The sequence below is a fragment of the Anabas testudineus genome, chromosome 18 (assembly GCF_900324465.2).
Source record: "Anabas testudineus chromosome 18, fAnaTes1.2, whole genome shotgun sequence".
In the NCBI taxonomy this organism is placed as follows: domain Eukaryota; kingdom Metazoa; phylum Chordata; class Actinopteri; order Anabantiformes; family Anabantidae; genus Anabas; species Anabas testudineus.
The window spans coordinates 20,262,511-20,281,539 of NC_046627.1; the positions used below are offsets into that span (position 1 = coordinate 20,262,511).

Consider the following 19,029-nt stretch of genomic DNA (forward strand, 5'->3'; position numbering starts at 1 on the left):
CTGCCTACTGCCACGGCGGTTTAGTTTAGTCATTGAGTTACAATCTTCTGTGTCCATAACCTCCTCCCATAAGTTGTTTCTATGTGCATGTACCTGCAGTGCTTCTGTAGCAAGCACTGGGATTATTATGACAGCAGTACTTTGCATGTTGTGACCCATTATATGCCTACTTTACATCTCTGTCGACCATTTTCTGAGGTTTTCCAACCTCATACACTGGTTTCTATTTACTTTACCATGGCATGAACATCTACTCAAAGAGATTTGAAACATAGGTGGTATGTTGACATTTTGTCCTACTGATTGCAGCTGTCTGGTAAATATCTCCAGTTGCATTGAGGGTAATAATAGATATTAATTTGTGGCAATATTTCATTTTTGGATCAACATCATGCCATGATTTTTCCGATATAGTTCATTTACTGAATGACCCACAAAACACGTTCCTGCCTGGTCATCTCGACTATTAACAGCTCTGTGAAATTGTTATTTGACTCATTTGTCAAATAAACATTTATTGATCCCCAGAGGGGAAATTCAGCTGTTGTAGCAGAACAAGACAAAAAAAAAACAAAAAAAAACAAAGTACAAACAAACTAATTCTTAAAAGTAAACAAATGAAAATAAGTATAAGTAAGATATAAGAACTAATGAATAATATAAAGCATTGATACATGTATTAACAGAAATATAATATAGTATATAATGTAATAAAACATATTAGCATATGTGGCGCAGTAGAAAACAGCTTAACATAGTACGGTATAGAAAATGTCAGGTGAAATGTATATTTATACTATTATATTATGGTACAGAATACAGCAGTACAGTGAGTACTTTGAAGTACAAGTACAAAACTGTAGTACTGTGATGAAGGACCTGCAGTGGCAGCTTGTTGACACTTGGTGGCGGTAACGTGCGGAGCGTCGCTGTGACCTCACAAACATGGCGGCCGCCGTCAGCGGGTCCAGTTGTGTCGCTTCCGCATCGAGAAAAGTGGGAAGTTTTCTTTTTAAGTCAGTTATTATCGGACAGGCTGCGACGGACAGTCACATAATGGAGTCACAGAGGCCTGCCAAGGTCTGACCGTCGTGTTTGTCTCGTTTAAACGTCATGTTGGGCTGTGTTGTTACTCGTATTAGTACTGTCAAAATAAAACCATGTGTTATTCTGCTGCTGTTTAGGTTGTTACAGCAGTGGCGGACTGTTAAATGCTGCAGTTACACAATTGATTTACGTGCGTGAGTAGCTAAAGGCGTGTGTTTATGTGCCTTTTTCCTCCTCCACAGCTGGAGTTTGCGGTGCAGATGACATGTGAGAGCTGTGCACATCAGGTCAGAGCTGCTCTGGAGGGGACACCAGGTGAGAGAGAGGCCGCAGAGGAGCCTGAGTCAGCAGCCTCCTGTGCATGCAGCCCGACAGGCTCTGAAACAGGAGCCGTCTGCGTTTTGTGCCAGTGCCAACTCGTTTTAATGCTCAGTGTTTAGCTGGGTTTGCAGCACCACACCAAAACATCACTTTACAGCTCTTCAGGTGCCACAAAATGTTTAAAGGAGCTTTCCATTAGAAGACATGCACAGGGCAGTTTTTAAGGTTCATGAGTTCCAGTTTATTTCTAAATAATTTTTCCTGGAAATAGTTATATATGGCATTAGTGAAAGGAAAAATAGAGATAACTGTAATTATTCCTACAAGCTAAACTGGCTCAACCTTGGGACTTTTATTCTGGTGACAGCTGAACATGTGAAGTGTGCACATGTGGTAAGTACTGTAACCAGGTGCATTTACTCAAATGCTTTACTTAAGTCCAATTTTGACTTAGTTCTTCTGTACAGGAGTACTCCCATGTTGTTATATGCTGTTTACTACACCTCAGGAGGAACTAATGTACTTCTACTGCACTACATTTATTTTCAGATGCTGCTTTTTAAAACAAACTAACAGCTGGTACATTATGACGCATTATTAACCACCTGGCAGTAAATAAAGTATTTTGCACTTTACATTTCATTTCTTCACACGATTGTGTATCCAAAAATAATGTTCGCTGGTTTTAACGTGTTTGCAGGAGTGAAGTCTTTCAGTATTGACGTCAGTAAGGAGGAGGTGTTGGTGGAATCTGCTCTGACCAGTGCAGAGGTGCAGGCTCTGATAGAAAGCACCGGACGCAGGGCTGTGCTGAAAGGTATCGGAGGATCAGAGCAAGGTGAGAAACGACAGGAGGCAAACTTGTTGTCTTCACGTAGCTTTTAGTATCGACTAAAATGTGATGATGAAAACTGTCAAGTACAGAAAAGTCAGTCAAAGTTGAGCTTGTTTTGTTAAATAAGGAGAGATTGTGCTGAAAAACATAATCTGACCTTAGACAGTGACACGTTTAGGATGCATTTATACTCCTGCATCAGTAAAATCAGTCAGATCACAGCCGCTAATACCCATCTAATTTAGATGGATAATGTTTAGAATCTGTGTGTTACCTGTACGACAGACCTCGGGGCAGCGGTGGCCATGCTGGCTGGTGTGGGGCGAATTCAGGGGGTGGTGCGTTTTCTGCAGTTGTCGGAGGGGCGTTGTCTGATCGATGGGACCATTGATGGGCTGGAGCCTGGACCCCACGGCCTCCATGTCCACACACTGGGGGACCTCACACAAGACTGTCTCAGGTAGGAGCACAAGAAAGAGACAGGGTGAGCATTAGCATTTAAGACATGCTGTTTTTAATGGTATCCTCCAGGTGAATCAACATAAAAATCCAGGACCATGTTGATAATTAAATTATACTACAGGTTTATTAGTATTATTTAAAGGTGCCCTTTGGAGTTTTCTTGTAAATAGTCAAAAGTTATGTTTACATTCAGTGTTAATCACCAAACTGTGGACTGTGTGTTACCTTGAGCTCTAAGAAATGAGTTGAATACATTTTCTTCCTTGAAATGGTGCAAGAAAAGCTGCTAGCTCGCATAAAGTTTCCCTAATTGAGCCAATAATAGTAACGTTTAGGTACTACAGCTGTTAAAGGATGAATTCACTAATTTTCAAATTGATTCCTGAGGTTCTAGTAAATCAATCATAAACAGATATCAAAAACAGATAATTAACATTTGTATGTGTCTGAGGACCTTTGCTGCTTTAACAAGAACGGTTCTATTTACACTACTAAAAATAGCACTGCAGTATCGTAATAGATTTAATTTCTCCTTTTCTGCAGTTGTGGAGAGCATTATAACCCCCATGGAAGACAACATGGCGGCCCAGGGGACTCTGAAAGGGTAAAGTCAAATCCACTACTTTATATGCAACATAATTTATTCAGTTGGTTTTGTTCTGTGCCAGAACATTTAGATGTTAGAGGAATAAGGAGCAAAAAAAAGTAAATAAATTAAATAAAACTAAATCACTCCTGAGGTATAAAAACAATTGAGATTGCCAGATTTGTGCCACAGGAGACAAGTGTTGCTCCAGGCGCTAAATCTTCAAGTGTCTGAAAAGCAGCATTCTGAATGTAATGGTGTGTAGTTCTTGTGTCTCGTTTCTGTGGTTCAGTGTTATGTTTTCACTGTGTTTCATGTGGTCATGTGTGATTCTCACCATGTAGTGCTGTCGTTCAGCATGTAGGTGATCTGGGGAATATTGTTGCTGGACCAGATGGCAGAGCCTCATTTAGACTAGAGGACGGTCAGCTAAAGGTAACGCACAGTCACATTTGGCACCGGCCATAACTCACAGTTATAATGTGATATGGCAGCTTTTACTGTCTTGCTTATTAATACCTTGGTGACCATGCTGCAGGTGTGGGATGTGATTGGCCGATCGCTAGTAGTGGATGCAGGGGAGGATGACCTGGGTCGAGGTGGGCACCCTCTCTCCAAACACACTGGAAACTCTGGGGAAAGGTGGGTCAGCAGCATTTAGCTTTAAGTCAGCAGATACAGAAAGGAAACAGTAAAAGATGGTAGACAGCATGTGTAGCTTGACATCCAGTATTCATTTACTACCACAGTATGTTAGCTCCTCTTGTGTTGGGAACTGTTGTGGCTATGCTTGTTGTTTCAGATTAAAATAAGACACACTCAGAAAGGAAATACATACATACATTTGAAATCCTATGATGATCCACTATTAAGAGTATTTTTATGGTCATTTTCTCTCAAAGCAAATAATTAGCTTTGATATGTCAAATAATTAAAATAATGTAGAATAATGGTCTAAAATATTTAAATGTGTACTGTATGTGAAAGGCGTGTGCCATGTAATGTCTCTCCTGCTTTATAGGCTGGCCTGTGGGATCATTGCCCGATCTGCAGGCCTCTTCCAAAATCCCAAACAGATTTGTGCCTGTGACGGGGTCACGCTGTGGGAGGAGAGAGACCGACCGATAGCTGGGAAAGGTCGAAGCAAGGCCAGCGCAGAGACGCCAGCAGCACACCTCTAAATCTGGGACACAAACACTGCTGGCAGTTTTAATAAAAGAAATCATCTCCGAGAGAAATGTTGTGGATAGAGGGTCAGAGCTGAAGCGAGTAAGATGGAGCACTGAGGAATATATTTGCCTTATTATCACTAAAAATGATCGCTGTGATAAAATCAAATGCTCTTAGAGTTGCAGTCAGTGTCCTCTGAGGTTTTCAAATGCACTAAAGGGGATTAAAACAAACAAACCATGACTTTGTAAAAGTCTCCCCTGATTAGCTAGATGTCCGTTGATGTTGTTCTATGTTTGTAGAACCAGCCGCCTCTGACACAGCTGCCTCAGCACTGTCTATATAGATGTGAGGTATCTATATTGGCTGTGTACTGGCAGGTATAAAAAACGTTCAATTAGCTATGAAGGAAAAGTTAATTAAAAACGTTTAATTTGCTAAAAAACAAAACAAATTGTGCTACTTTTACATGAACTAAGTGTGTGATTGCAAACCAGAGAAGCGCAAATCATCTGGGGGGAAAAAACTAATTAGAGACCAGCATTAGTCAGATTCAGAGTCAGATCCTGTCCGGAGTGAAGTGGCAAGAGGGGGTAAACGTTATAGAGGGTGGTGCCTGTTTGTGTTGTTTCTGTTTTCCATGTATCATAAACATTACCTTCATGGATGCAACAGACAACTTAGGCTAGAGAGGTTAGGAAATATTTTCCTAAACTCTGGTAACACAGCATATTTTCATTGTTAGAAGACATCAATACTGAAAAAAGATGGGCACTATAGTCATCATATATGTGTATGTGTTGTTTAGTTTTTCCTCAATAAGCTTCTTGAATTCCTCCCAAATGTTCTGTTGGTGTCTTTGTACATTTCTGTCTGAGAGTTGCAAAGATGACTTGAATGTATAGAGTTGTAACAAAGATTGTTTAGAATATCTATTAATTATTTCGTCATTAAAATGAAAATAGTGACGGGGCTGTGGCACCTTGTATTTTTCTCACCATTATTATTATAACACCTAATCCATTTGTTGTCATGTAAAACAGAAGAGAAGTAAATCCTCACTTGACTGACTCTTGCAGATGAATTTTCTTTTTCTGTCCTTGCTGAGGTTTCAGTGTGTGTGTGTGTATCGGTCATACACCTTGAACCACTTGAACCGTCCTCTCTGCTCACAGCACATAATGAGCTCTTTAATTGAGCTCTGCTCACTTGTTGCTCTTCCCCCTTTTTGGAGTTGGCCTTTAATCTCGCAGAGGCTCTTAATGAATGAAACGTTGCGAGCTTGTTGTTGTGCTGAGTTTGTTCGAGTCGTATGATGAGTCGTGTTGTGCTGTTGTGAGGGTTCAGCATCCTCCGGGTGCAGCAGCAGCAGCAGCAGCAGCCCCCCCCCCCCCCCCCCCCCCCTCTGCAGCCTCTCCAGCAGTATGCCCGACGCTCAAACGGAAGCAGGCGCTACCATTTTGAAACACAGCACCGCCTAGGTAAGATGGTAGATCCTTCTATTTAATCGCATTTTCTGCAATAATAGTCTCATCTGAGCCGCACGGGGGGTGATTATCTCCGATTCTAGTTAGAGTCCGTGTGTTTTCCGAGGGTTTGTCGAGGCGATCGGAGGCGTGTTGTTGCACAGGGATCAGTCGGTGTTACACTGGATTCATTCCTCAGCTCCACAACATTATTGTCTGTCGCTACATTGTGTCGATCTCCTCATGATCCGAAATCAAGTGTTTGTCTTTATTGCTGCGTCGCACACGCTGAAATAAGTGTTTTATTATTATTATTATTATTATTATTATTATTATTATTTTGCTCCGTGCCGTGGTGTCGCTTTGTGGCTTGTTTTTGCTTTGGACACCCGACAACAAGCATCTCGCCATTCACGTTTACATGTATATTTATATATGGATATTTATTTATTTCTGCTGTGAAACAACGTGTCTCTTCAGGCTTTTCTCTTTTATTCGCCTGTAAGTGACATGAGCAGAGGAAATGTGTTGACTCAGCGTCGTGCTGCGTCATCAGAAACAGCAGTTTGTGCTTCACAGTTAATGCAGCAGCAGCCACACAGCTCAGGGACACACTTCAATACTGTTTCTAGTGCATATGGACACTAACATATCTACCAGGAGCAGTGTTAACCAGAAAACAGACGTGCCAGATCTCTGGTGTCATGTTCCACCTTGCTCTCAGATTTACAACCAGGCATTAAGGTTATTCAGGAGGAACAGGAGGTATTGGCCAATCTGTAGATTTAGGGGCTGGAGGGAAGGAAAGTAGGACATTTAAAGGGCAACTTCACTTTTCAACTTCCCTCCTGTGGCTCTAGTTTGAGGGATTCGTGTACATAAATGGTAGTAAACTCGAGTCTGCCTTCAAAATACCTCTTAGTTTGTCAGATCCAGTTGCGTCGTCTGGAGGGGCAACGTGACCGTCGTTCAGTTAAGTAGACAGAAGTTTAGTAAGGAAGGTGGACGGACAGTGTTTGGTGGCAGCCTGCTACAGCAGCTCCTCTCTATATGTGGTGTTGTTGTAAACTTTCATTAGGTTCTGTTGGGTGTCTTCATCCAACTCCCACCGTGTGTTTTCATGAGGTGACACGGTGTGGACGATGGTTTCCAGCTGGTAACGACAAGCCGACTGATTTACCTGTAGGCCGAGCTTAAGGAGCCAACTTTGTGTTGCTGTTGCCTCCCACGCTGCCTCACTCCCCTGGTTATGTTTAATTTTTTTTATATTGCTCTATTCTCTTCTTTCTAATTTTTGATGTCATTTTTAATTTACCCAAAATAAAACCAGAGAAAGCAAGTTGAAAATGAGCGAATTTGCCCTTTAAGGCAGGAACTTCAACACAAAAGTGTTATTATGAAACGTTCTGATTGTCATCATCATAAAATGTCCCTGCTTGCCTCCTGTGTATGAATGTGACTCAGCGGTGTCGGTAATCACAGCCTCCTCTCAAGGGGTAATGACATCCTTTAAATATCTCTTTCAAGCTGCATTTTAACAGTCCTGATGCGTTTCCTTGCTTCCTGTAGGGATATCCTGCTCTGTTTTACCTAATCCGAGTTTATCTAACTTCAGTGGTCAGCTCACAAATGTGTGGTTATTTACTTTTGGAATTTGAATATTTATCTACCAGCCTGTTCATGTTTTCATGAACCTCCAATCACCACCATGATTGCTTTGCTTTATCTCTGAGTCTTACTAGGCTGTGACTTGTATGCATGTATCTGTATGTACAGTATATAAGTATCTCATATGTCTGAGACTTAAGAAATGATGCATCTATTTTATCAAAGCTACACTTGTTGCTTTTAAATTATGTGTTGCTTCCTGTTCAGAGCAGCATATTTGTTACGAACGTACAATGCTGTATCTGATTTGTTGATTATTTGCTTAAACTCGGGAGACTAAACAGAAGTTTCACATTCGATAAATAGAACAAGTGTTTTTAATCCAGAGTCAGCAGCACCACTCCCCACAGGACGTTTTAAGCCTTGAAAAGCAAATCTGAATATCTGTGTGTGTGCTTTTATAACTGTGTACTGCAGTCTACTCCCGTACCTCCCTCTCCTTAACAACAGTCAAGCTTATCGCTCCTCTGTTTCTCTGCAGCGCCATGGACAAGAGCCACACAGTGAAGCTCTTTGTGGGTAACCTGGCTTTGGACACCACCCAGGAGGAACTGTCAGCCATCTTCGAACCCTACGGCCAGGTGGTCAGCTGCAGTGTGCTGCGACAGTTTGCCTTTGTCCACCTACAGGGAGAGGGTGCTGCAGAGCGTGCCATCCGGGAGCTCAATGGACGGGAGTTTCGTGGTCGGAATTTGGTGGTGGAGGAGTCGAGGGGACGGCCGTTGCACTCCACTAAGGTTTTTGTGGGTAATCTGAGTGGGATGTGCACCACTGAAGATCTACAGCAGTTGTTCCAGACGTTTGGAAAAGTTCTGGAGTGTGATAAAGTCAAAGGTAAAAACCATAGTGACCTTAGAAACTTTAATAGTTTTGAATTATTCATATTATCTTCTTATTCTAATGTTTTGGTTGCTAAAAGCTTTGGGTGCCTCCATATGTTCTACATAAATTATGAGTCTGACCACGTGATATGTTATGATACCTGTACAAAGTTCACTGTGTGCAAACCGGATAAACTCTAATAGGCTTGTTGTAAAGAGAAGTGATAAGTAAGTGTTGTTGCTGCACTTAATCACAGCCAGACATTCCTCTTCTGCAGGCTATGCCTTTGTTCACATGGAAAATAAAGAAGATGCACTCCAGGCCATCGAAGCCCTGCACGGCACCTCATTCAAGGGCCGCCCCCTGTCTGTAGAGCTGTCTAAGGTCCAGCCTAGCAAGCAGGCGCCTACAGGGAAAATTCCCTGTGTGAACTGTGGAAAACAGGGACATTATGCTGGAGAATGTCCTGTGGGGAAGTCTTCTCTAGAGCAGTACCAGAGTCAGGCAGCGGTTCTGGCCGCCGCTGCTGCCGCAGCTGCCGGTCTGCCTCTACAGGTCCAACAAAGTGTGCACAATTCAGTCTACAACACCTCCACTTTCGATCCCACATACGCGGCTCTCACTGGGATCACCACAGGTACACGCACTGATGGAAACCCAGTGAACCCAGCTGTCTACGGTGCCCTTGCCAGTCAGGTGTATGGCGCCAATGTTGCCAATCAGCTTTATGGAACAGTGGCCAGCCAGGCAGCTCTCACATCAGGCGCCACCCAAGTGTACAGCTCAATGACCCCGAATATCTATGGCCAGGTGGCTGCGTCTCCTGCGGCTGCTGCTGCTGCAGCCGCTGCTGCCTACACAACTCCAGTTTATACCCCAGCTGTGGCCAACACCCCTGTTTATCTGGCTGCTGCTCATGGATTAGAAATGCCAACAGCAGCAGCAGCAGTGAACCCCGCCTACACTGTAGCACCAGCAATTTATGGTGCCGCCACACCAGCATATGCTCATATAAGCGCCATGGGAGCAGCAGACCCTACTACAGCCATCTTTGAGGCAGCCAGACAGGCACATTACTTCACCCAAGGCCAGCAGGTTGTGGCTGAGCAGCAGACAGCAGCTGCTGCAGCGGCAGCGGCTGTGGCGAAGTCTGGTGAGAGGGACCGGAGTCCTCTGCGGAGATCTGCACCGCTGCTGCCAGATCCTGTGTTGAAGCCGTTCATGTACCAGAGAGCCAAGCCGCGCCGACCCCTTCTCCCTACGCCAGCTGGGCGAGCAGCAGAAGAGGCAGTGGAGGCAGCAGAGGACCCCATGGCCAGGTAGGAGATCTTCGATTGTTGTTAGCATCAGCATGGAACCATTTTCAAAGAGTGTTGAGTTTCATTTTGTCGACTAGTGCCACCAAAGTAAATACCTTTACTTTCTCTGTTCCTGTCTGAACCCTCCTCTTCCTCCTTTGTTCCATCATTCTCCATTACCCTCTTTTCTCTGCCTGTTAGGTATTATGTGGAGTACTACCAGCAGCTGCAGCAGTATCCCCAGTTCCAGTATGCCTACCCACCACCCAGCACAGTGACAGCCATCCCTGGCATGCCAGGAGTGCAGGCCATGTCAGCTGTACCAGCAGTCCCAGCTGTATCCGCGATGTCCGCCCAACAAGTCACAACGCTGGACGCCCTCAGGCCAGTGGTCCCCACTGCTGCAGCAGTGGCAGCCGCCATGGCTGCTCCCAGGGTGTATGAGCCGCCGTTGCCGCCGCCCACGCGCAAGGAGGCCATCCTCCGCCGCCCCGAACTCTCCCTTCACACACCTGAGCCCCCCTTCCGATAGTCACACACAAGTCTCTGCCCCCGCACCCCTCTCTTCTGCCCTGAACCCCCACCCCAACATCTCCTCCTCCACCTCAAACTTGACCACCTTACCACAGCTGTTTGTATGCGTGTGTGTGTGTGTGAGCGTGCGTGTGTGTGTGTGTGTGTGGGGGGGGGGGTTCAGTGTGTGAAACTGGGGGCTGTTTGGTTTTCTTAACCTGCTCTCTGAGGGACTTGATCAACTAACCTTGGTCCTGTTTGCACACACACAGTGCAGCCATGAAAGGGAGGCTCTCATCTCTTGCCCGGGCATTCTTTGTGCTTACGTTTTCCTTTTTATCGTGCCAGTCTCACACTTGTGCCAGTATTAGACTGACCCAGTCAGTTGTTTCATATGCCTTTATTTCCTCAACCGAGATATGATTTTCTAAGGCCAAATCTACGACAAAAGAGGCATTGGTTTTCCGAGATGATCAGTGAGGGCAGCTAATTTGAAACCTGTTTTGCCTTATGTTGAAGTGTTCCGATTTTGATGTAATCAGATGAGAAGTCAGATAAACACACATTGTGTACCAGCTGCAGTGCACTGTGTCCGTCAGAACCAAGGTTGACGTGTTTGGGGTGGGGAGTTTGTCTTGAATGTGATGTAGATGTAGTGTGTCTGAATGCGTGCAAGAGAGAGATACGTGCGAGCCCCTGACCTTGCAGTGCACAAACAAAGCAGCTAAGACTGCGCCTTGCAGAAAGAAAGAAAAAAACAAATCGTAAAGCACACATAAAACGTACTGTAACGTATGTTTGGATCTATTCTTGATTTCTTTCTGAACCCCTTTCCCCACCTTCACTCTAACTACAATGCTGAAAGACACTGCTTCACCTCTCTACAGCTGCCTACCTCTGACACTAAATTTCAGTGTAGATTCTGTTGTTTTTCTTTTCTCGTCTATTCCACACTTGAGCCATTCATCAGCTCATTTCCTGCTCCTTGGAAAGGTACAGGGTCAGCTATTTAGGGAGGAGCTGGATTTTGACTTTTGTAAATAGTCCTTCATGTTCAGAGGCCTTTTTTTTAAAATAGTAGTATGTGTTTTGTTTGTTTTAATGTAGTTTACATGTAATATAAGTCAAACCTGGGTGTAATGATTGTAAATGGATAAAAGCCCATGTGTGACTACTGAATGAACAGTTTACAATCAATCTTTACATTGCATTCTATTAGATATCATGATAAAATGTGACATGATCAATTATGTGCCTGTAAGCGTTGAGTGAAGTGCATTAAGTGGAGGGATCTCCCATTTTAAGTGCTTGTGATATTACTTTTTAATCATTTCAAGGGAGGGTAACAGGAGCCCTCTGGAGCTTAGTATCTCGAAGGCTACAAGCTTTCTCATGGACTGATATTTGTGTATTACATTTATTTCATATTATAGTGTTTTTTAAAAAGCCACAAATCGAGCCTCACAGGCTCATTATTAGCTGCTGCTTTTAGGCAGGAACAACAGTGATAGCACCAATGAAGTGAGACATGGGGCAGTGTCTTCCAGTTGCCCCAGCTGTCCTCCTCTTTCCAAATACCAGAGGACCAGACCTGCTTCAGATTTCAGTTGCAAAAAAGTTTTTTGCATCTTATTGTTGGGGTTTGCTACTTATGGATAGTTGGCATAGAATTAAAAACTAGATGTACACTTACTTTTGGCATTAATGCTTTTTAATTCCACCTATCTGGTTCTATCATCACTTAAAACCGTCACTTAAGAGTTTTTTTTTTTTTTTGCAAGGACTATTTGACAGCGGTCTGATGCACCCACTGAAATCACCTTACTGCCTCACTCTTTGCCCCCCCTTCACCTCCCCTCCCCTGTAGATTTTAGTAAATAAGAGACTATTGCATCCCACAGTGTAATCTTCCTGAGTCCGATATACACAAACACATTCTAGTTGCATTGTTTGTAGAAATATGTGGTTTGCGGAATGTCTTGTTTGCCATGTTTGAAATCGTATTTTTTAGAGAAGCATTTGAATTTAGCCTTTTTTAAGGAAAAAACTAAAGTTAAAAAAACAAAACAAAAGAACAAAAACCAACAAAAACGGCATGCTTTTTATTGAGAATATGTATACTATACACCTTATTATAATAAAGAATGTGTGGCTGGCTACTGTGGTAAAGCAAGCAAGGGTTTGGACATTTCCCCTTCTTTTTGTTTATGTTGTTCTTCTCCATTATCTGTTTCTCTTGTGTAAAATGAACACCAGACCCATTTGACTGGGGACCCAGGGGGAGACAGGTGTAGATGCTGGCCCAGCTTTGCTCTCTTTGGTCAGGGTAAGTGCAGGTTGGTGCTCCTTTCTCTCTCCAGCCTCTCAAGCTGTGTGCAAACCAACATTTATACGAAAGCACTTGCACTTTGCATTCGAACAAATGCATTTCAGTATTGAGTTCTGGCAAGGAACACTTGGTATGGTCCTTCTAAAATGACTTTATTGCAGAAAGGACAATGCACACAGTGCAAAATCCTTTTGAGAGCTGGGGAGAGGCACACAGATAGAATGGCCTGGGTGCATTTTGATCTGTGGAGCAGTCCTGTTCCTGGGGTTGATGGGTGTGTGTCTGGTCTGGTCTGGTCTCTCCCTGCTGCACCAAATTCTCCCTTTCTGTGTGTCTTTGTGTCTACTATCAGACCTGCATGTGTCATAATCTGTAATTTTGCCGCAAAAAAAAAAAAAAAAAGCAGCCCCGCGACAGTCCAGCTCTGAACTAACTATCTCAACTGAATTAGGTCACCGTGCCACCTGGAACGGCCAGTGTGCAGCCGTGCGTGAATGTGGCGGCATGAGCCATGGGGACGACTTTTAGCGCGACGCCACCGCAGTGGGAACTTGTTCTCTCTCTCTTCACCACCAAGGTAAATGAAAACAAAAAAAAAAAGCACTGACCTCTCCTCTCCCACTTGCCGCCCCTCCTTTGACTGTGCCTTGACCAAACACTCCTCCCCCTCCTCTCCTCTGCCATCACCACCTCCCCTCTCCCCACTCCGCAACTCCTCCTCTGCTGCAATGGCAGTGCCACACCTACAGCCTTGGGCTTCTCCTCGGTGGGGGTGGTGGGTGGGCTGGGTGGTTTGGGGTTAGGAACCACCTCCACAAGATTGAGTCTTGTCTCGCATCAGCATACAAGGCAACTGACTGTGCCCTCTCTGTCCCGCTGGTGTCTGAGCTAGTGATTAAATATGTGTGTAGGAAGTGTGTGTGAGACAAAAGTGAGCATGGATGTTTGAACTACTCTTTGATTGGTGTTTCATTGATTGGTGAAACTTGGCACATGCGGATACACCCCTGCCCTTCCCCTACCCGCTAGTGAACTCTTCTCCACCGCCGTATTCGCCACCCTCAACACCCTCCCTCTCTCCCTTCTTTCCTTTCTCCCTTCCTTCCTGCCTTACCTTTTCACTCCTTGTCCTTAGTCCCACCCAACTGTCCCTATGCGTCTCTCCTCCGCCGTTCACACGCAGCGCTTTTTCCGCCGCCACCGCCGTCGTCACCTTGGATCTGGGTTCGTGGCTCTGGCTCTGACTCAACTTCCCAGAACCACCCACCTGACCCAACCTCCCCACCCTCCTTTGTTACCATAGAGGCCTGGGCTTGCCAATGGACAGTGTGTGTGTGGTGGCCCGCCGCCGGACTCAATAACATGACACCGCGAAACTTCAATGTTGGACAAGTTGCTTTGCTAAAACTGTTGAATGCTGAGTTTGCTCCACATGGCTGTTGGAAGGGATCTTAACTCCTGATGCTCAAAAGAACTTTAGCTTCAGTACATCCAAAATAACGAACCAACCTCCTACTGTTGGTATTGACAATTATCTTACTTTTGTGTCCCTCACAGCCTGTGTGCCAATCAGAAACATCCTATAAGATAGGCCTAGGTATGAGGCCAGTCTGACCTGCAGATTCTCCTCAATCTCAGGGTTCCTATAGGACTTTTCTGGTACGGCAGCTCTATCACTCTTATACTGGGATCAGCTGGACTGGCTGGAAATGTGCTCTAACATGTATGTGTTCTTACCTGTTAAGACTGTCCATGTGCTGAAATAGAAAGCCTAACCCTCACACACAATCCCACACTCATTGGCTTTAAGTATGTCGAATGAGTTGTCCGGTATTTGCTCTGACAGCTGCAAGATGGAGTCAAGACAAAGAAGGCGTTGCTTTCTGTCTGCCTAACAAGCAGAGGGGAAGAAGAAGGAGGGAAATGAATAGATGAGTTGATTATAAGGTGAGTTGCTAGTGGAAGCTGCTCCCTAACTCCACCTTGCTGATAATGGAGGACCCTGTTGTCAAATGCCAGATATACTGGCAAGAATCTTATTCTGAACAGGAAATGTTCATACAGGCTATTTTACTGTAGTACTAGTGTGTCCTCATAATGCTACCGAGTGTTTACACATCACCTTTGTTTACTGAAACTATTTCAAACTGATTTTGCATTTACAAATATAGTTTCCGGGAGAAAAGGTATGATATTACTGTAAATGACAGGAAAGCCATCTTAATGAACAATACAGCTGCAGAGTGAGTAGGTAAAGAACTGACTCCTTTGCTGGCCTCCATAATCAGGGTGCGCGGTGCTCCAGTTTTATTTCTTCCTCCAACCCACCTCATCCTCCCCATTCTCCCAGCTCCTCACTAAAGGCTTCTTTTTTGGGTTCTTGCGAATCTGGGCTTCCCATGCTTAGGTGAATGCAGCCACGCAGCTCTAAATCCTCCCCCCCTTGCTCTGAATTCACAGTCACATTGAACTGACAGCCAAAGCTCGCTGCAGCCTCTTCCCCACTTCCACTTCCTCACCCACTCTCCCCCTGCCTCTTGTGGTTTGGACAGTTCAACAGAAATCCGGATGCTCTTTGTGCGCACATTTCTGTGTTGTGTTGTTTTGATGGGATCCCGCAGGCTGCATCTGTTCTCCTGCAGTAGGTATCAGCTGATACGTGCAGGTGTGTGCATCTGGAACACAAGCTGCTCGAGTTAGGTTTGAGCACAACCCATAGAGAACCTATTGCCTTTGAGTTTGCAAGCAGAGATTTCATTAATGTGGTCAGAACTATTCTAGCTCTTATAACACAGATGAGAATCACACATGCCAGACTCTACTGCTCCTTCAGATAAAGTTACTAGCAGTAAAGGTTATACTTCAGCCATTACCTCATGGGTTGGACACAACATGAGTCCCTACAGAACGCAATACAATTCAATATAATATCCCTGCATTAATTAAAAAGCTGACTATGTTTAGTTTCTCTAGAGAACAATGGCAATTCTTAATTCTGCAGGGTGGTGGTGGTGCATTAGCTTGCATTATATTCTGGGGTGTTACTTTTTTTTTGCCAGCCCACCTCCTTGTATGTGTTTAATTTCTGTGGTCCATTTAATTATCAAAACTCCTTCATTTTCATTGTGTTTACAGTGGTCAAATTGTTAAATTCCCTCAGCTCAGTAGTAGCACAATAATGGATCTAATGGTAACCACAAATAGTCACACAGTAGCTAAGCGTTGTAATGTAGGTTAATGGACCAAGCAAGAGTGTAGTTACATTTAAATGCCTGAATAATTATAATGCAAGTTATTCTAGTTTCCAAAGACAAGGGTGACCGAATAGTGCGTCATCCCAAGAGGATAGCAATGTGGATCTATTCATTTCAAGGAAATTTGTTCCAGCACAAAATTGAATGGGATGGGGAGGGGTTTTAGTTGATGAATGTTAGATAAAATGTTTGCGTCAACATGTTTACTGTGAATGACAAATTCTGATATAAACACAAATAATATTGTATGGTTGTGTATGCGTATATATGCCTTTTAATCTGTATTTCTTAAAATGTCAAGGCATTTTTCAATCTGCATGCAAATCACAAATAAATTCTCTCTTTTTTTTTTAAATCATACAAGTCCCCGAATCCTTTCTTGTAAGTGAATTACTGTAATGCACTGAGACAATAAATATAAAATAGTTAAATAAGCTATGACTTCACCTGCAGTCTTATCTTCAGTGGTGTAGAATAGTATTGAATGGGAATGTTTTGCCTGGAGTGACAGCTGTGTGATTCTTTCAACGTAATATTTATCAGAAAGTTTAGGGTGAGGTAGGCAGGAGCTACAGAGGTCTGAGTTGGTCGTTGAGGGTCACTAACAGCAACAGGTGCGTTGCACTGGCCATAAAAACCTCTCTCGAGCGCGGTGCGTAATTGACATCTCTCCATACCACTCAGGAGCCCATTAGACCCGCCCGCCGGAGACCACCCCGCCTTTTGCACCTTTTTAGGGTCAGAACCCGATACTCAAGCTGTCGGTTCCCGTACTTATTGGGGTGCGATCACGTGTGCCACTTTTGACCAGGAAAGGAGCACCGGCCAGCAGGCTCTTCTGGTAGTGGGAGCACCACCTCCGCACAGGCACCTCGCACCAGTGGAGTCTGGTCTCTGCAGTCCCTGACTGTCCCCTCGGAAAAAAAAACGAGACCACCCATCTCAAGGAAGTTCTTGCCCTCACGGCGTCGTGGTCGTTTCTGTTGCTGAATACTTTTTCTTTCTATAAGTTGAGGGGGACCTGAGAAGTCCTGACAGAGGCGGCACGATGACAGCTGTCGAAACACAGATGACATACAGCAACTCCTACACGATCCACCATGAAGAGACGTACATGACCCAAGAGGAAGACTGGGACAGGGACCTGCTGCTGGACCCTGCCTGGGAGAAGCAGCAGAGGAAGGTAGGTTTTGATCCGGAGGCTTGGAGCAGCTTCGTTCGTGCCACCGTGCGTAATTACGCACACACTCGTTTGCACCATTACACACTGTCAGCAAGTGATTTAAAAAGAAAAAAAAAATGCATTTTAACATGTTATCACGACAAACGGGATTGTTTGCGGAATCACCGGCCCCACCCTAATTGTACACTGTCTAAAACAGCCCAACATGAAACTGGCCATCTGCGCCTTAGCTTTCCTCGCACCTGGCACTTCAGTCCTGCTGGAAGCTGTGTGGGCAGATATATTTAAGCCGTGGGACTTTCTCAGTGTTGCCTTTCAGTCTCCCCCCTGATGCCTTGAGAAGACTAAGTCTAAATATAATCCCACCGTCCTCAGCCTACATTTGAATAATTCATTTGAAATAAGCTCACACACTGATTTTGCAATATTAAACAGATCTAAACCACTGAACGGGGAGGATAGGTTCAAGAGCAGAGGAAAACTTGGTCATTTAATTTAAGTGTGTTTAGTAGCTATTGTAGCTTACATAAATAGGCCCCAAAAACTCCAAACTTAAATGAATTAAAATTAAATAGAAATGCGTGCCAATCAACTACAATATCAGATAGTCTGTAACATGTCGTTCCTCTTATTTCAACTCAAGACAAAGAAAACCTCGGGAACAATTATTATTAAGTGTTTTAGTTCTTTAACCGAAGTAAACATACATTTCTTTTTGTTGTTGTGCGAACAATGGTCAAGCTATATAGTAATATTTTACATGTGGATAAGATGTTTATCCTAACTAACAATTCATTCTGGCATAAGAAGTGTCAGGTGATGAATAATTAGTAATGAAAACTGTCGATTGACTTATTAAATAACTATTTATTTCACCTTTCTGAACACTATGAACCTGTCATGTAGCTATTCTGCTGTAAAGTAGAAGCCTAAAACCTCTTTTCTGCTCCAGGCCAGTAGGAGCTTAATCCGGTTATTTCTGTATGAAAATTAAAAATATACCACTATAAACAAATCTGCACCCAGTTACAGGTGAAACCTGAATACAAATGTTTTCAAACTCTGTTGCTACTTGTATTTATACAACCAGCAGCTATGAGTGTATTTAGCTTGTTATTATTAGCCATGCTAAGCTAGCCTTGTGCGCGACAGGTGCGTTTAATGACCTGTCGAGCTAACATGTTGTTAGAGGTGTCACCTGCCACCTGAAACGACGCCTGTAAAGGTTAATACACCTTTATCATTCGGCTGAACGTCCGCTCGACACAGAGATTATCTTAAAAATACCAGTGTTTTAGCTTAGTGCAAAGATATTTATGAACGTTAGCAGGCTAGCTCAGCTAACGTTAGCCTAGCTACGCCGTGGCCGCCATGTTAAATGACAACTAAGCTAATCCTCGAAATTCCAGGAGCACAAGCTGAAAATAACTCAGGTAAATCATTCTTATAGTTACTATGATTTTATGCACTTCATTAATTGAAAGTTTTAGTAATATGGTACTTTAAAAACAGGAGTTTAAAATGAAAGTAACTGCAATCTGCAACTGGTCTAGCAAAAAAAGTCACAATGTCTGTAGTAATGTATTTATGAGGGGAAAGAAAGTAAAGCAAATCCAAAATCTATTTCCTCCCATGACAGGACAAGCACAGTAGATCTGTACTAATGTTTCTTCACCGTTTGGTGAAACAGATCAGTAGGTTTTTTTCAGTCAGCATTAACAATCTTTGAACAAGCAAAGAAAGATGGCAGACTACCGACCTCCACAAGAAGTAGTTTATACTAGCTAGATGTTCTTGATTTCAGCAAAAGATGAACCTTAATGTAAAGATGGTAAGGATTAGGGAAAGCCACTGGTGATGCCAGAAGTATAAAAACAGCTGCCAGCTCAAATCCCAGCCTACCTCCAGTAGGGGTCCTTAGGCAAGGCCTGCTAACGCTTACCCTGCCTGCCTTTGTACACTGTACGTTACCGTAAGTCGCTTTGGATAAAAGCGTAAAAGCTTGACCATCTTTTCAACACCCTGATCTCGTGTGGCTCTCCTTATCAGGCTCTCATCTTGCTAATTTATCATAA

The 19,029-nt window shown here is 43.7% G+C and overlaps 3 protein-coding genes across 5 annotated transcripts in view; all 3 read left to right on the forward strand.

Moving 5' to 3' along the window:
* Positions 1-945: 945 nt before the first annotated feature.
* On the forward strand, positions 946-5,389 carry LOC113157888 (copper chaperone for superoxide dismutase). Its single transcript, XM_026353539.1, has 8 exons — positions 946-1,080; positions 1,290-1,362; positions 2,069-2,206; positions 2,489-2,663; positions 3,209-3,269; positions 3,609-3,686; positions 3,790-3,893; positions 4,273-5,389. Exons 1-8 carry the CDS (start codon positions 946-948, stop codon positions 4,430-4,432), a joined length of 924 nt encoding a protein of 307 aa, XP_026209324.1. The 3' UTR covers positions 4,433-5,389.
* Positions 5,390-5,821: 432 nt separating this feature from the next.
* On the forward strand, positions 5,822-12,919 carry rbm14b (RNA binding motif protein 14b). 2 transcript variants are annotated; one of them, XM_026353127.1, is made up of 4 exons: positions 5,822-5,902; positions 8,037-8,389; positions 8,655-9,696; positions 9,877-12,919. In XM_026353127.1, the coding sequence occupies exons 2-4, from the start codon at positions 8,041-8,043 to the stop codon at positions 10,205-10,207; spliced, it is 1,722 nt and encodes a 573-aa protein (XP_026208912.1). In that variant the 5' UTR covers positions 5,822-5,902; positions 8,037-8,040; the 3' UTR covers positions 10,208-12,919. The 2 variants fall into 2 exon arrangements, with proteins under 2 accessions (XP_026208912.1, XP_026208913.1); XM_026353128.1 differs by lacking the exon at positions 5,822-5,902 and adding an exon at positions 7,247-7,383.
* The window catches only part of actn3b (actinin alpha 3b), a 32,937-nt gene continuing 26,293 nt past the window's right edge, over positions 12,386-19,029 (forward strand). Inside the window, exons 1-2 of one of the 2 annotated variants that reach the window (XM_026353122.1) lie at positions 12,386-12,514; positions 12,969-13,094. In XM_026353122.1, coding sequence (XP_026208907.1) covers positions 13,029-13,094 — 66 coding nt within the window. In that variant the 5' untranslated portion in view covers positions 12,386-12,514; positions 12,969-13,028. Of the gene's footprint in view, positions 12,515-12,968; positions 13,095-16,781; positions 16,955-19,029 lie in introns of those variants that run through there. The other variant, XM_026353121.1, reaches the window with a different exon arrangement.

What these genes read in the sequence shown, in the direction of transcription:
- LOC113157888 (XM_026353539.1), top strand. Translation starts at nt 946, where the DNA reads ATGGCGGCCGCCGTCAGCGGGTCCAGTTGTGTCGCTTCCGCATCGAGA. An exon ending in CTCACACAAGACTGTCTCAG is followed by an intron (nt 2,664 to 3,208) that starts GTAGGAGCACAA and finishes CCTTTTCTGCAG; the next exon opens with TTGTGGAGAGCATTATAACC. An exon ending in GCCCAGGGGACTCTGAAAGG is followed by an intron (nt 3,270 to 3,608) that starts GTAAAGTCAAAT and finishes GCTGTCGTTCAG; the next exon opens with CATGTAGGTGATCTGGGGAA.
- rbm14b (XM_026353127.1), top strand. Translation starts at nt 8,041, where the DNA reads ATGGACAAGAGCCACACAGTGAAGCTCTTTGTGGGTAACCTGGCTTTG. An exon ending in GGAGTGTGATAAAGTCAAAG is followed by an intron (nt 8,390 to 8,654) that starts GTAAAAACCATA and finishes CCTCTTCTGCAG; the next exon opens with GCTATGCCTTTGTTCACATG. An exon ending in GCAGAGGACCCCATGGCCAG is followed by an intron (nt 9,697 to 9,876) that starts GTAGGAGATCTT and finishes TCTGCCTGTTAG; the next exon opens with GTATTATGTGGAGTACTACC.